The 14,607-nt window shown below is 38.3% G+C and overlaps 2 protein-coding genes across 4 annotated transcripts; one reads left to right on the forward strand and one right to left on the reverse strand.

The window, feature by feature from the left end:
* Positions 1-339: 339 nt before the first annotated feature.
* Positions 340-4,800, reverse strand: LOC122000597 (protein LIKE COV 1-like). Its single transcript, XM_042554959.1, has 7 exons — positions 4,556-4,800; positions 3,778-3,830; positions 2,533-2,642; positions 1,503-1,670; positions 1,346-1,443; positions 853-979; positions 340-753 (listed from the first exon to the last, which is right to left on the reverse strand). Exons 1-7 carry the CDS (start codon positions 4,694-4,696, stop codon positions 653-655), a joined length of 798 nt encoding a protein of 265 aa, XP_042410893.1. The 5' UTR covers positions 4,697-4,800; the 3' UTR covers positions 340-652.
* A 1,850-nt stretch (positions 4,801-6,650) lies between these two features.
* LOC121999816 (probable WRKY transcription factor 65) lies at positions 6,651-7,911 on the forward strand. Of its 3 annotated transcripts, XM_042554449.1 has the most exons (3): positions 6,651-6,894; positions 6,960-7,103; positions 7,175-7,908. In XM_042554449.1, the coding sequence occupies exons 1-3, from the start codon at positions 6,773-6,775 to the stop codon at positions 7,668-7,670; spliced, it is 762 nt and encodes a 253-aa protein (XP_042410383.1). In that variant the 5' UTR covers positions 6,651-6,772; the 3' UTR covers positions 7,671-7,908. The 3 variants fall into 3 exon arrangements, with proteins under 3 accessions (XP_042410383.1, XP_042410382.1, XP_042410381.1); XM_042554448.1 differs by having other exon boundaries at positions 6,692-7,103; positions 7,175-7,911; XM_042554447.1 differs by having other exon boundaries at positions 6,692-6,894; positions 6,960-7,911.
* The last annotated feature ends 6,696 nt before the right edge of the window (positions 7,912-14,607 follow it).

The following is a 14,607-nucleotide window of genomic DNA, read 5'->3' on the forward strand; positions in this document are numbered from 1 at the left end:
CAAACCCTGTATTACATTATTCTGAAATTTGGGAAACTCATCAAACACAAGTAAATCTAATTCAGCAAATTGAGACATGAAGAGGGTTAAAGAGTTGAATAGTCATGATAGCCAATAGAAAATCTCACTAATGGAGTTGATAACAGAGAATAGCATGGCTAGCCACATTGAGATGTGAAGATGACTAGTGTAACGTCATATACATGGCCATCGAGAGCAACTATGAATGCCGAGTTGGCAATGTTTTCTTGTATGATTAAAAGCAACCAAAGATCAGACATTCTATCTTATGTAAGACAAGAAAAGCTTCAAATAAAAATATTGATGAAGAACAAACTGTTAAGTGAAAAAGAATTTTATTATGCCGTAAGTATAAGAGAGAAATACTATGTTGACCGACATAAATTACAATGTGGCGAATCTAAATTGAACAAACTGGAAATTGAGGTTAAACAGTACGGATGCAGAATTCTGCCAATTTTCAATGACCTATTTAAAATAAATAAATGAAAACAAAATAAGTGTGGCTATAGCCACCAAAACAGCCACAGTTGTGACAAATTGTGAGAACTTTTCAAAATAATAATAATAATAATAATAATAATAATCATAAAAGAATCTGAGAGAAATGAACTCAGAGGCATTGCTGCAACTAAGGGTAAATTACGCTGGATCTAGCTCTTTTATGTAGTGTATGTGCATCCAAGGATGAGAGGATTTGAGGCATCGACATGCCACCAGAAACAACAATTTCTGTATTGAAGAACATTAGTGTAAAACCATAGAATTCATATCACTGCACAATATTCGAGTAAATGAAAGGTGGAACGAGAGTAAAGCAAACAAGCCTACCGATTCCTTCGCTAACAGAAAGATTTGGTCTAATAACATCAATTGTATTGACCAAAAAAATGTCCCCAATGTAAAGATGATTGGTTGGTACATAGACACAACAGAGTTCCTCTACGCCAGAATAACTCTGTTGATATATCAAGTGAGAAGTAAACATGAGATTCTCGACAAAAAACAAATAAACAAATATACTGAAAAATGCATTTACCAGATGCCTAGGCCAAAAGTTATCTGTGGACAAAAATTATCCGAAGGCATAAAAAGTTGTTTACAATACCAAAAATGGAGATTGAATTACTCGAGAATAGGTTGATAGAAACTTATTTCACAGAACAATGTGATCAGGTGCTAAAGTAATATTTTCTACAATCAAAAAGTGTGCGTGTGTATAAGCAGATAAATAGGACGATATACCACAGACAGAACTACATATGAATCATCATGCAAAAGCAATACACATCTGGAATTGATGAAGAGATAAATCATCAAGTACCTGAAGGACAACAGTGGAAGTGATGAATCCAAATGCATATTCACCAACTCGTGGGTGTCTAATAATTACAGCTTCCTTGAAGGCTTGATTATTTTGATCTATGGATAGGGAGGATATCATTTACGATTATTAGGCAGAAAACAGTAAGAATATTTACCAGGTGATACAGCAGAACTGATCTGTTTAGAGGCATTGTAGATGTGACGAATAAATGGCATCCTCTTGATAAACCATTCACCAAGGTTTAGAGTAGAAGTTCCCAGCCATGACGACATGAACACTCCGACCAAGAAGATGAATGTTATGGAAGTCACAAAGCCAAGTCCTGGAAAGACATACCAAGATATTCCACAGATAAACAAATGACTAGACAAGTAGAATACATATATTAAGATTCAACTGAAAAATTCTTGTTTAGGCTTCAGTATTTGACATCCTGAAAAAACAAAAAGGAGGTCCATAACCTTCAAAATGATCCAGCAAGAATATATCTAATCACAATAATGCATATACATGTCTATTGTACACACAACCAGATTTGTAAGTGTGATACTTTCAGTCTAGTAGATGTACATGCCGATGAAGACACCATATTTGTTTGCTAGAATGCAACAACACAAGAAAAAAGATAGTGAAATAAAATAAAAAAAATAACAGTCTTCATAACCAAGCAAATGACGAAGTAAAAGTTGTGCACGAAAAAATCTTCAAGAGGAGCTAGTATTACAAGTATTGCCAGTGAAGTGTGGTAGATAAAAAAGGAAAACTTGCAGGAGAAAACGTCTATTGTCCCTTATCAAAGAAAGTGAACAACGAGAAAAGTTTGACAGTGAATGATCACACAGAACTTTAATTTAATGTTCTTGCAGCCCAAAATCTTTACTTTAGAACATGGATCTTCAAGCTTGTGTACTTATGATCCATTGGTGATGCCATGTCTTGTATAGTAAGATTAATCATCCAGATATCATTAGTCTCAGAAATGAAACAATAAGAGAAATCAACTAGGATTAATGAACAATGGATACAGTTATATAAAGCTAACAGAAGAACAGTGGCTAAAAAACATAGCCATCACTAATATGTGGACAAAAATGTTAAAATACAGCAAATCTACATGATTTGAATGTCTTTTGAGCTTTAAAAGTATGTGAGGAATAAAATATAACATATAAGAATGTGCATACCAAATATGTTTATGCCAAGTTGAGCATAGATTGGAGAAAAAAATCCATCAACAAAATGAATAAACCACCATGTGATGTAGAAGGTGATTGCAATCGGAAAGAGGATCACACTGCAAAATGCACAAAAATGAAGTAAAGGTGATCTTAACATGATTAAACCTAGATAAACATGACAGCTCATTGTAAAACTAGTGAGATAATTGGACTAGTTAATTAGAATAATTATAAAAAAAACTCAACATATGTATTCATATATAAATTTTTTGCAATTTCTGATTTCATCACATTATCTACCATGCAATCAAGAAACTCAAAATAATAGCCATTTGTTTTCTTACAAAATAACAACAACAAACAGTACTTTGTCATCATCATAATCATCCCACTATATGCAACCTTTCATGGGTATAAGAATAAAACATCAAGTGTTATGGACACTAGCATGCAAGAATTGTGAAGATTACCCATACTCCAAGAAACAAATTCTCAAATAAGCTGATCATCAAATTAGCACACAATTAAGTTGCCATTAGTTGGTAGAAATAGAGGTAGAATAGAATCACCATTTTCGTGTAATTCAAGTCTATTTGTGGAGTCATTTAAGGTGGGATGATGATTAGATAGGAATGAACATTTCAATTCACTCGTTCCATGTATAATACTGAGAATGAGAATTCAACCTCTAACAAAATTTACATATTTGTTCAATAGTATAAGACCGTCAAGAAGGTCGGGCGAGTGGGCCAATTGGAGATATTGAGCCAACGAGGTTGTTTGCTTCCCCAAGCCCACCAAGAGGCAATAACTTTATCTGCTGTGAATCATTGGTTGAGAGACAAGATCCCCACTGCTGTTTTGAACTTTGAGGGAATGAATTTTCAATATCTTAATTTACTTGGCTCTATAGATTGCTTAGGAAATGCTATCTACCATTAGCTCTCTTATACAGCATTGCTATAAATCTACAGATCCCCCCTAAAAATTATAACAAAACAACCTCGTGAAACCAAAAGATGAGTTAAGATTCTTTGCAAGTTGCTGCCAGCTACAATACCATATATCCAATTGGGTCCAGTACAGACATTACAAGCCCATTCAATACCTAACTCAGTCCAATTTAAGAAAGCACAATAGCTAACAGAGGAAAATGGAAAAATAATATGTACAACAACAGAACCATATTTGAAAATAAAGATAAAAAAAATGGAAAAGCCCAAATCATGCCAAAAAGTTGAAGAAGCTCACCATCCAGTCATGAACTTTTTTGAAGCCCAACTATGTATTACCTTATAGAATGCCTGCAAAATATAGAACTCGCTAATTTAGCAAGACCGAATGTGTGGAAAAGATGCGTTAGTAGTATAGAAATTGCACATTATCATGGTCCTTGACAAGGTCGTTAACATGTGAGCGGTTGAATTTCAAAGAAAAGTTCATCTCCTTGTTATAATATTTAGCATTGACAAACACATATCTATGTGTCGACATACTAAGTCAAGCATTCTCCATGAATCCTCGTGATTTTGTAGATAAGACGCAAAAAATTTACAGAAAAGAGACAAGAGCAGGGAATAGAATAAGGGTTTTGAGGCACAATGGTGCATAACATCTCATAATTTCAAAGTTTCCGTTCCAATTAATCCGTATCATTGATACAATGAACAAACTCTCACTAACTGTCGCATTTTTCACAATTAACCCAGCAAGCACCAGCTTCCAGACATCTAGAATTGCCTCCGGGATTTAATTTATTTTCCCCCCGATGCCAATTCCTAACTGTGCAAATAACAAAAAGTAAAGAAGGCGCATGGATATATTTTGGAGTTCCAGCTAAATAAGATCAAATTGACCGCGCATCCCACAAAATCGGTATAGAGATTCCGGAGCATACCCTAGCAGCCAACAAATCAACCTAGATCTAAATATCCCCAAAGCATAATGTTCCGTAATCACAACAAACCCACCGAAATCACAAATCGGTTCGACAAAAAAAAAAAAGGCAAAACAGGAGACAAGTCGCCACCTCTCTACCGGAGTGGCGGCTAGCGGGGGAGGCGGAGGAGGAGGAAGCCTGGGCATCGATTTCATCGTCGATGACGGTTATGAGAAGCTCCCGATCCCGCTCTCTATTCCCCATCGGGCCCGTCGATTTCTCGTCGCCCATCACGCAGTTTCTTCCTGCCGAAAACGGGGAACCCTCTGCTTTAGTGAAGCGTCAGACGCCGAAGGCTCCACCCAGCTGGCACCGCGAACGGCTCCACCGAGCCCGAACCGATTTGAAATGTCAGTCCGACTCATTCTTCTAGAACCACCCAATCGAAAACAGCCTGTCGGTTAGTTGCGCGGATCAAATGAACAAGTCCCGACCGCTGGATGACTGGAGCCAGCTTCAACAGCGACGTAAGCTTAACCAGGGTATTATATGCGATTTGAAGATCTACGTTTGGATTTAGATTTAAGCTATTAAATTTAAGCAAAACCAGGGTATATCAATCCTCGCTATCGAAATTGATATCTTACACACCTGTCTGTGGACGATACCTTTCGGCAATTGAATGTGCGGAGCGGCGCTCGGAAGTGAGCCGAGTGTCCAGAAGTACAGTAATTTTATCGCGCACTCAATCGTCCATGTGCATCACGCACGAATAGGTGGATGGTGTCCAGAATATCAATCCTTACTATCAAAATTGATATCCTACCCATCCGTCCATGTATGTCCTGCATGGGCGACTGAGTGTGCGAGAGTGCCTGGAAGTACAGTGATTTCGGATGTTCAGATCACTTTCGAATGTTTGGCACACTCGGTCACCCATATGCGTCAAGCACGAGCGAGTGTGCAGAATATCAATCATCACTAGAGGTGTAATCGAGTCGAGCCGAGTCAAGTTGAACTCTTGAATATTTGAATTTTGCTCGTTTAATTATAATCAAGCCGAGCTCGAGATTTATTTAGTGAATATATTCATGATTTACGAGCTTATTTGAGTTTTTAGCAAATCTAAATAAATTTAATAAATATAAATTATAAATTTAAATATTCATTAAAAGTTAAATTATATATTTAGAGAAAATTATAATATTCTTATTAAAGTTTATAATTTTATTTTAATAAATAAATTTAATATATTTATAATAGAGTGTAAAACTTATAAATTTAACATCAAAATTATTCTTTTTTATTTAAAGGTTAATTTATGAGCTTACTAAGAACATAATAATGAGTTAATGAGTGTATTGTAAAACTTAAGTTTAATTTATTTATCTTAACAAGACTCATTAAATAAGTTCAAACGAATTTTAAAAATTTTGAATAATTAATGAACAACTTAGCTTATTTATATCCCTAATCCTTACTATCATTGATATACTCCACACCTGTCCATGTGGGACGCACATGACGACTATATCTACAGGATATTCAAAAGTGACTCAGACGGTACAGTGATTCCAAATGCCTCAGCAACCATCCATGCGCATCACTCACACGAACGGATTTACAGGACCTCAATCCTCATTAAACTATATCCTTTTCTTTGCGTATAAACATACACCAAGAATAAAGAATATAGCTACATTATTTGATCATCTTCGAGCACATCCAACTACTATTTATATTTAAGAGTAGACTTACATATAGAGACGATCTGCTGATTCAAAGAATACGAGTTTGTCAAATCGAATAAAAAAATGCTGAAGAACTCCTACTCGACAAGTAATTGACTAAGTCTATGTGTAAGACAGAGATTGAGATTGTTGATCAGTCGATAATATATTTTTAATTTGGGATTGACTTTTTTTTTCCATAAGAGTGATATCTGATGTGACATTATAGATGCTCAAATAAATAAAAAACAAGATAATAGCTTAGTCTTTTAATTTGAGTTTGTTTGATCCATTAAAATAAAAATATATATATTAATAAACTTATTCACGCGAACATTAAAGAACTGAGCTTAACACATTTATGTATTCAACTTTTTTATTTAATTATTTTTTATACATATTAAATGAACATAAATAAATTTTTAGTAGGTTAAATTATAATATTTTTATTTCGCCCCTCAAGTATTGTCTACTTTTTCAACATGATCCTTAGGATTTTAAACCTACAAAACCTGTCACTATTTATATTTGCCGTTGGCTTCTCCACTCCGCAGTCCTTATTTCAACCGCCTCTGCTCAGTGCAGGTGCTCAATGCTTTCCTTTCATCGAGTGGATTGTTGAGATTTTCAATCAATCATGGACTCACACTGGAATCTCGGCCACGAATTCGCTGCATGGGAGGCGGCCGGAGTGCCGCCGGAGTACTCTGGAGACCCGAAACCTATCCACCTCTATCCTCTCTCCAATTCCAAGAGAAGGTGAGCTTATTCATAACTGTAGTAATTGCTCTCTGTTTCGGACTGACAGGAGCTCCGATTTCTAGCCGCCGGGCTGCCCAGAAGAAGGTGGTGTCGGTCCCCGTGGGCGACGCAGAGGGAGTCCGTGCCGGCGAGGCGTTCCCGCCCTCGGACTCGTGGTCTTGGAGGAAGTACGGACAGAAGCCCATCAAAGGTTCCCCCTTTCCCAGGTGCGCGTCAGTTTGAAGAAATCGAGGCTTGTTTTGTTGTGCCTGATTGGATTTAGGGGCGGGCGATGCAGAGGCTACTACCGGTGCAGTAGCTGGAAGGGTTGCCCGGCGCGGAAGCATGTGGAGCGCGACCGGCTCGATCCTGGCGTGCTCCTCGTCACCTACTCTTTCGACCACAATCACCCCTGGACTAATCCTACGGCCGGCCGCAGCCGCCTCCACCACAAGCAAAAGCCTCAGGCAGCGGATCCCCATCCTCCGCCGATGAAGGGGGAGGAGGAAGATCCCGGGACACTACCGGTGGCCGATGCCGAAGACGGGTTCCGGTGGTTCTCCGACATGGCCTCCCCTTCCTCCACCTCCGCCTGCTCTGATGAACTCCTCTTCGGTTCCATCCTCTTCGACGGGATCGAAACAGCGGCGGAAGGGGAGGCTGACGAGAGGACGGAGGCGGCTGGGGAGGAAGGGGAGGACGCGATGTTCGCGGAGCTGGAAGATCTGCCGGAGTACTCGCTGGTGCTCCGCAGGGGACAGGCGGCGCCGTCGTGGATCAGACCAACCGGTTAAATATTGGCCGTTGATTGCGGCCAGGCAATTTCTTAGCGGCGTGTGATCGGCTTAAGTTATCTGGGTTTCTGACGTATGCACAAATCCCCCTCCCTTTGGCCTTTGTTACTTTTTTTTTTAATTTGACTTGACTTGTCCTATTTTCGTGGGTACTTCGCGAATTTGAAAAATAATTAAAAAACACTGTTAAATTAGTGGTGTATTTATTTGTTACCCGTGTTTATATATCTAGGGCATGAGAAGTTTTTAAAATTTAAAAAGTTGAATAGGAAGTCTTAAATCATTAGTTTAAGAGCTGTAGTAAAATTATTAATTTATTTTTTAATTTCGAATTTAATATAATATACATGAAGTTATGGAATTCATGTTATGAATTGGATTATAAAAAAATTCATTAAGAGGAGGTATTCCAATGAACTTTCATATTATTGATATGGTATATTGGGATCTTATAAAATCCTCATTTATAATTCTAATAATTGAAGATGCCCTTAGTCGTACTTCAATCATCTCAATGAGATCCAAAACTCAGTTTAGTTGGGAAAGCAAAAAAAATAAAATTAAAGAAACGTTTCCATCATTTATTCTATTATAATTTTTAAATTGAAGAGAAATATAATCTATCAATGAATAATTTTATAACAAAATCGTCCAATCTTAAAATCGGATGAAAAATAACAGATGAAAAATAAAATGATGCATGTACTACTTTTCAATCATAAAATTACATTATACTGTAAGAATAACGCATGTAATATTTTTAACTCACAAAATTATACCATGTATCCAGAAAATGAAGCATGAACTTTTTTTATTTATAAAATTATGTCACAATAACGAACAACAACGCCAAGAGACATTGTTCGAACAATGATGCTGGACTAGGGATGACAATGGGTCGGGTTCGGGTCGGATTCTATATCCTCCGTCCCCATATCCATCGAGTATAGGATCTCCGATGGGTATACACATACTCATTAAATGATCGGATATCTTCTATAGTTATTATTTTTCTTCTTTCTATCCAATTATTATCATTCAACAACAATATATTAAAATTAACAACCTATTAAAAAATATATATATATATATATAATTAAAAAAAAAAATTAAACATCTATATAGTCTCCTCCTAATATCAACAAAAATAATAAGTTGATTTTAGAAAAAGAAAAATTTTCTTTAATATATGTATATATATATTATTTAATCGGTTATTCGGGTCGGGTATTGATATAGTCCCTCTATACCTTTCTTCATTCGGGTCGGATGTCGGATCTTCCCTCGGATTCGGGTGAAATTGTCATCCCTACGCTAGAGTCTTCTTCCTTAGTCCCATGCCTATTTTTTTTTTGTCGTTATACCAAAACTTAGGCATGGCATGAGGTGAGGGAAGGTCATAGGAAAGGGGAGGGTTGTCTGCAAACCATCGGCGTGGGAGACATTGGAAAACACCTACATCGTGTGGGAGGTATTCGAATACCAACCTACTTGGGTGAGAGTCATTTTTAAAAGAATGCTAAGTTTAATCTTATTGTTTTTTTGTTTTCCTTTAATCTTATTGTCTTCTATTTGAATTTTTTTTTATTTTGGATGAATGTTTCTTTATTTTGAATGTGAGAGAATTTGGATAAGTATTGCATAATTTGACGGTGATTAATTCGACTGATCGAATTTTCTAATAAAAATAGAATAAATTAAATTGATAAAATATCGATCAACTTATCAAACAGTACGGAATTAATTAATTAAACTAATTTTTATATTTATAGCTAAAAATTTATCATGAATCGTAAGAATACTTAAACCGAATTCATTATAGTCAAATTTTTACTGGTTCATTTTTTTTATTTCCGCTTATTCGAATTAACCGATTAAAAAAATTTAAAATCGAATATGAACGAAATTAATAAAATAAATCAAATAAATTGACTTTTTTTTAAAAAAAAAAATCTTTAAACTAATTATAAATATTTCAACCTTCTTCAATTGTGTTTTTTTTTTAAAAAAACATAGATTTTATATAATTTTCTTACTCATATTACTTAAGTTTCTTCTTAATAATCCTTTTATTTTATTATAAGAATGCAGTTAATACAAAATGGATTGGATCATCTCCCAAATCTAATCAATTCTAAAACTTTAATCTTATTATCTCATATTTTATTATGGTAGATTAATCATGAAAGATAAAATATCAATCCTAAATCACACATGTCTCGGTTCTTATTTGTTGGTGGCTCCGGTGGTCACTCATTGCCCCATTTTACCCCATTGTGTCCCCTTAGGAAGAAACCTACTGATGGTGAGGGAACCTCTAAGGAACCAACCAAGACATCCAAATCCAAAACTCCTGCTGCTCCTTCCCGACCCCAACCCGCTAGTTCCAGTAGATTCCCAAACCGCCAGTCTGAGCAAGCTTTTCAACAAAGGACATTCAAATTACTCCCTTGTAGGTCCGTGGATAGAAAATTCATGGACGAATTTTGCCCACAAGTGTCCGAAATTATAGCATACTACAAACTCGATTCACTAGTCTACTTGGAACGGGATATCAACTATGACTTGGTCTCTGAGTTCTATAATAACCTTCATGAGACTAATGATCAAGGTTTTAAAACAAGAGTTGCTAAGCGGACTCTTGATTTCAGTATCTCATCTTTCTTTGAGTATCTCAATTGTCGGAGATGTTCCGGTGATGTCTTTTCGATATTTCCTGACTTACCAGAACAGTTACTTCCACCGTTTGATATCTCACCTGACGATATATATGAGTACTTCTTCAGACAGCCTAGACAAGGGCTAGATGAGCTAGATGTTGACTTCCCTACTTTTGCAGCCTTGAGATTATCTCCTCAAGATTACATTCTTTTTAAAATTGTCACGAACTGCCTTCTACCTATCACATCTAAACCATTATCAGAGATTCGACCGTATCATTGTCTGATGCTTTACGGGTTGCGTAGGCGTCTTGATTTTGATATCATGTCGAGCATCTACTCCTCGATCATATCATATTCTCAGCCTAGCGGCTTCACTATTTATATGCCTTATGGGCATATAATTACTGATTGGCTTGAGACCCTTCAGGTTGATGTCTCTAAGGGTAGAATAATCAAAATGGTCAGGCAGGATTGCCGACTTGGGAAAAGGGCATTTTCCAAGTCTGGAATCATAGGGCAAAATGGGGATGTTCAGTGGAAGGATGGGAGAGCTTTAGGTGAGTTACCACGGGGACCTCCACGACAGGTTGCAGCTGCTCCTGGTGCTGCTCCTCCTGCTGACATTGGCGAGGCGGATCCAGACCTGCGCTGGCAGATCGCTGAGTTGGAGAGCCGATTTGATCGTCACGAGGAGATGGTGACTGCTGAGTTCGATGGACTACGCTTACGGATTGACCAGCGCTACGATGACCTGCGCGGGCATATTGACCAGTGCTTCGATGATATGCGCAGTCATCAGGTGGTGACACAGCAGTTGCTACTCGGATGGATGGCACGCTACCCGCCTCCGCAGTCTTACCCAGGCTATCCATCCTCCAGCGTGCCGCCTCAGGATTTCACCCTTCCTGCCGATGATGATGATGCTCCTCATGTTGAGGACGTTGATTGATATAGTTTGTGTGTCACCTTGTCTGTATGTATTTTAGATGTTATTTGTTAGTCTGACCTGGATGTTTGCACTTCTGATGCTACTCATATATTTATGCTACTCGGTTTTATATTTGTTTGCTCCTTATTATGCTTCATTTTCTATGTTTTTTTTATGTTGTTCCTATGCCATGATTTGATTGTATCTTTTGTCTTTCTTACTGTCGTATTGTGACCTTAGAGAGAACTCTAGGTCAGTTAAAAGAAGGCAGTATGGATTAAGGGGGAGCCTTTTTAGTTTTTGTCACCTCATTTGCACCTTTTCGGTGTTTGACAAAGGGGGAGAGGATACCTAAGTTTCCTAAGTTTAGAAATGTATGAAAGCTTGATTTTAGGGGAGAGGATAACGGGAAGGATCTTGATTCCCGTCCTTGACTTGGTGGTGTATCCGTCTTAGGGGGAGGATCCTGATTTCCCTAAAATTATGGGTATATGAGCATTTCTGATCGAAACTTAAATCGTGTTGTCAAACAATAAAAAGGCGGAGATTGTTGATACAGTCTGACCTGGATGTTGTTTTGCTGTTGACACTGATTTAAGTTTGTATCAGATATTTAACTCAGATTAATTACTAATCTAGGTTGACTTGGTTGACCTGATTCGGGAAAAAGTCCAAGTATGGAGACTTGGCACTGGAGAAGTCCAAGCAGGGAGCTTGGCACGAGTGGAAAGTCCTAACTGGGATGTTAGGCAGTTGGAAAGTCCTGGTGAGTGAAGCCAGGCAGTGGGAAAGTCCTAACTGGGATGTTAGGCAGTTGGCAAGTCCTGGTGAGTGAAGCCAGGCAAGGGAAAATCCAGATGGATCAAGGGTGATCGGACATCTGGTGTTGAAAAGTCCAAGAAGGAAGCTTGGCATGCGAAGTCAGAGAGGGCTCGGTAGCTCGTTCTCTAGGACCAGATGAAGTCGGAGAGAGCTAGGGAGCTCGTTTCTCCGGACTAGGTCAGAGAGGGCTCGACCCGGTCTGAGTCAAGAAGCTGGATCGGTCGGCGACCGATCCAGCTGACACCTGATCGGTCCGCGGACCGATCCAGCGATACCTGATCGGTCTGCCGACCGATCCAGTTGGGATCGAATGCCCCATCGCTTCGATCGATCTGCGGACCGATCGGAAGATCAGTAGCTCAGTTGGGAGGTTCAGTTTCCCCTCCTTAGCATATGGACATCAGCAAAGAAGGTCTCGAGACCTTTCTTAGTAATTGTATCCGTCATTAGTAGAGTAAAATTTTAGTGAGCCCAGCTTTCCGGACAGCATTTAGCACAGCATAATGTAGCGATCGACCTTACAGCTTAGCAGTAGAAGGCGGGTCGTTCAGTAGCCGATCTACATGCGACGGTCAAAGACAGCGATGATCCAGAAAGCGTGGTTCGGTCTGCAGACCGACCCACAGTATTGTTTGCTTTGCATGCACTTTTTCTGATTGCCGTATTTGTATTCACCTATGTGTTTTTAACCATTCGCTGTGAGTCTTTCTAGCTTGCAGGTTGCAGGTCACATTCTCATGTTTGGATTCAAATTAAGCTTCATTAAGAGAAGGAGACAAGTACCCTTTTCACTGTAATTTGCTGCAACAAATACATTTGGGGCATCAACGTTCATTGGCGAAATCCGATTACGATTGGGCTGCTCAGTTTGACTTCTTCCCATTGGTTGGTATCCAGAGACGCCAGTGATTTCCATTGGCATGTGTTCAGAGAATCAGAAGAGGAGGAGAGGTGATTGGCTACGCCTGGCTGGCAGCAGCGATTCTGCAGACGGCGGTGATTCGTGCCAGTGAAGCAGAGAGACATAAGAAGGAAGAAGAGGAGTTCAGAAAGGATAATTCTGAATTCTCTTTCTTTTGTGATCAAGCTTTCGAGAGAGCAAGTTGGTGAAGCTGTGAGCTCCTTGCTGAGAAGGTTGATTGTGCGCTCTCTGCTCTGTTCTCTTCTCCGCGTGGCTGTAAGCTCATCTTAATATTTTTCTCAGCCACTGTAAGTCTTGTGCTTAAATCTATAATCATCTGAGACTTTGTTGAGAGGTTGCTCCACCGAGAAGGAGACATCTTTAGCCGGATCTTGTCCGGGGTGTGATCTACCGAAAGATCAAGGAGTCGTCCTCCTTACGGACACGCCGAGGAGTAGGGGCAAGTTATCCCCGAACCTCGTATATCCTTGTGTCTGCTGTGTGTTTGTTTTCTTTCGTTTTAGTTTTTCTATTTCCGCTGTGCTGTGCTAACAAAGTTCTTGAAGAAGTTTCTGTTTAGTGTTTTTCAAAGAGGCTATTCACCCCCCTCTAGCCATCTAAGATCCCAACAATAATAATATGTCGCAGCTGAGTCTCAAATTCTGGATCACTGATTGTTTCGCTTGTTAAATTATTAATAAACCTTGAAATTATTTTTAGTGTGAATTAAAAAAAATGATATTAACGTAAATTTATTTTAGACTTCATCAAAATTAATTAATAAAAAGGGAAGATTTTTAATAAAATAGTAAGATATTTACATGTTTACGAGAGTGTTTAATTTTCACGCATGACATGACGATTGAACTACCTTAATACGGGTCAACAAGTCATCATGAAGATTTGGTTAACAGAATTAACCTACAGGGAAGGGAAATAAATAATTAATGTGTGACAGTGACAAACATGAATGTCTTATTCCGATGTCAATTGATCACAGCTGTATACCTAAAAATTCATATATCTAAGAATGAATTTTGTATTAGTCAACTATTATAACACCACATAATTCCCAGTTCAGGATAGATCGAATTGGCCAAGTCTGTCATGTGATTCGAGTTCTGTGTAAGATCGTATTACCATCTCATTTTTTTCCCTATATTTCATCTAATTTTAAATTTGTATTGAATAGTTTTTTTCCATTATTTATAAAATTATTAAATTAATTTATTGATAATAATATCTAATTCGTAGATATTAACAATTTGAGGCTCATCATGAAAGACCTGGCCACTAACGTGGTGTTAGAGAGTGTGTTGTTGCCGGTGAAATAGAGGAAGTCGGTCCACGAGAATGGCACAAGACCGTACTTGAGCATCTCGCATAGGACTTCAATCCATAACTATTTGGCTTAGACATAGACATAACTCGTCAGAGTATGTTAGTGTGAAGGACACATCAATCTGATCGTGACAGCCACAGTCGAGAGCGGTCATGTCAACGACTGCCTCGGGGGAGAGGACCTAACTACGTTAGGGAGTCGTCGTGACCACGAGTGAAGACTTGCGCGTGAGACAATGGGAGCAAGGTTACGTACATAGAGAAAAAATAAAGAGATGAGAT

The sequence above is a fragment of the Zingiber officinale genome, chromosome 7A, assembly GCF_018446385.1.
Source record: "Zingiber officinale cultivar Zhangliang chromosome 7A, Zo_v1.1, whole genome shotgun sequence".
Classification (NCBI taxonomy): Eukaryota; Viridiplantae; Streptophyta; class Magnoliopsida; order Zingiberales; family Zingiberaceae; genus Zingiber; species Zingiber officinale.

Bases quoted from the DNA above. Each gene is read 5' to 3' on its own strand.
- LOC121999816 (XM_042554447.1), top strand. From the start codon at position 6,811: ATGGGAGGCGGCCGGAGTGCCGCCGGAGTACTCTGGAGACCCGAAACC. The intron at 6,895-6,959 runs GTGAGCTTATTC...TCCGATTTCTAG, and splicing joins CTCTCCAATTCCAAGAGAAG to CCGCCGGGCTGCCCAGAAGA.
- LOC122000597 (XM_042554959.1), bottom strand. From the start codon at position 4,696: ATGGGCGACGAGAAATCGACGGGCCCGATGGGGAATAGAGAGCGGGAT. The intron at 1,671-2,532 runs GTATGCACATTC...ATGTCTTTCCAG, and splicing joins ACTTGGCATAAACATATTTG to GACTTGGCTTTGTGACTTCC. The intron at 980-1,345 runs GTACTTGATGAT...ATATATCAACAG, and splicing joins CTTCCACTGTTGTCCTTCAG to AGTTATTCTGGCGTAGAGGA.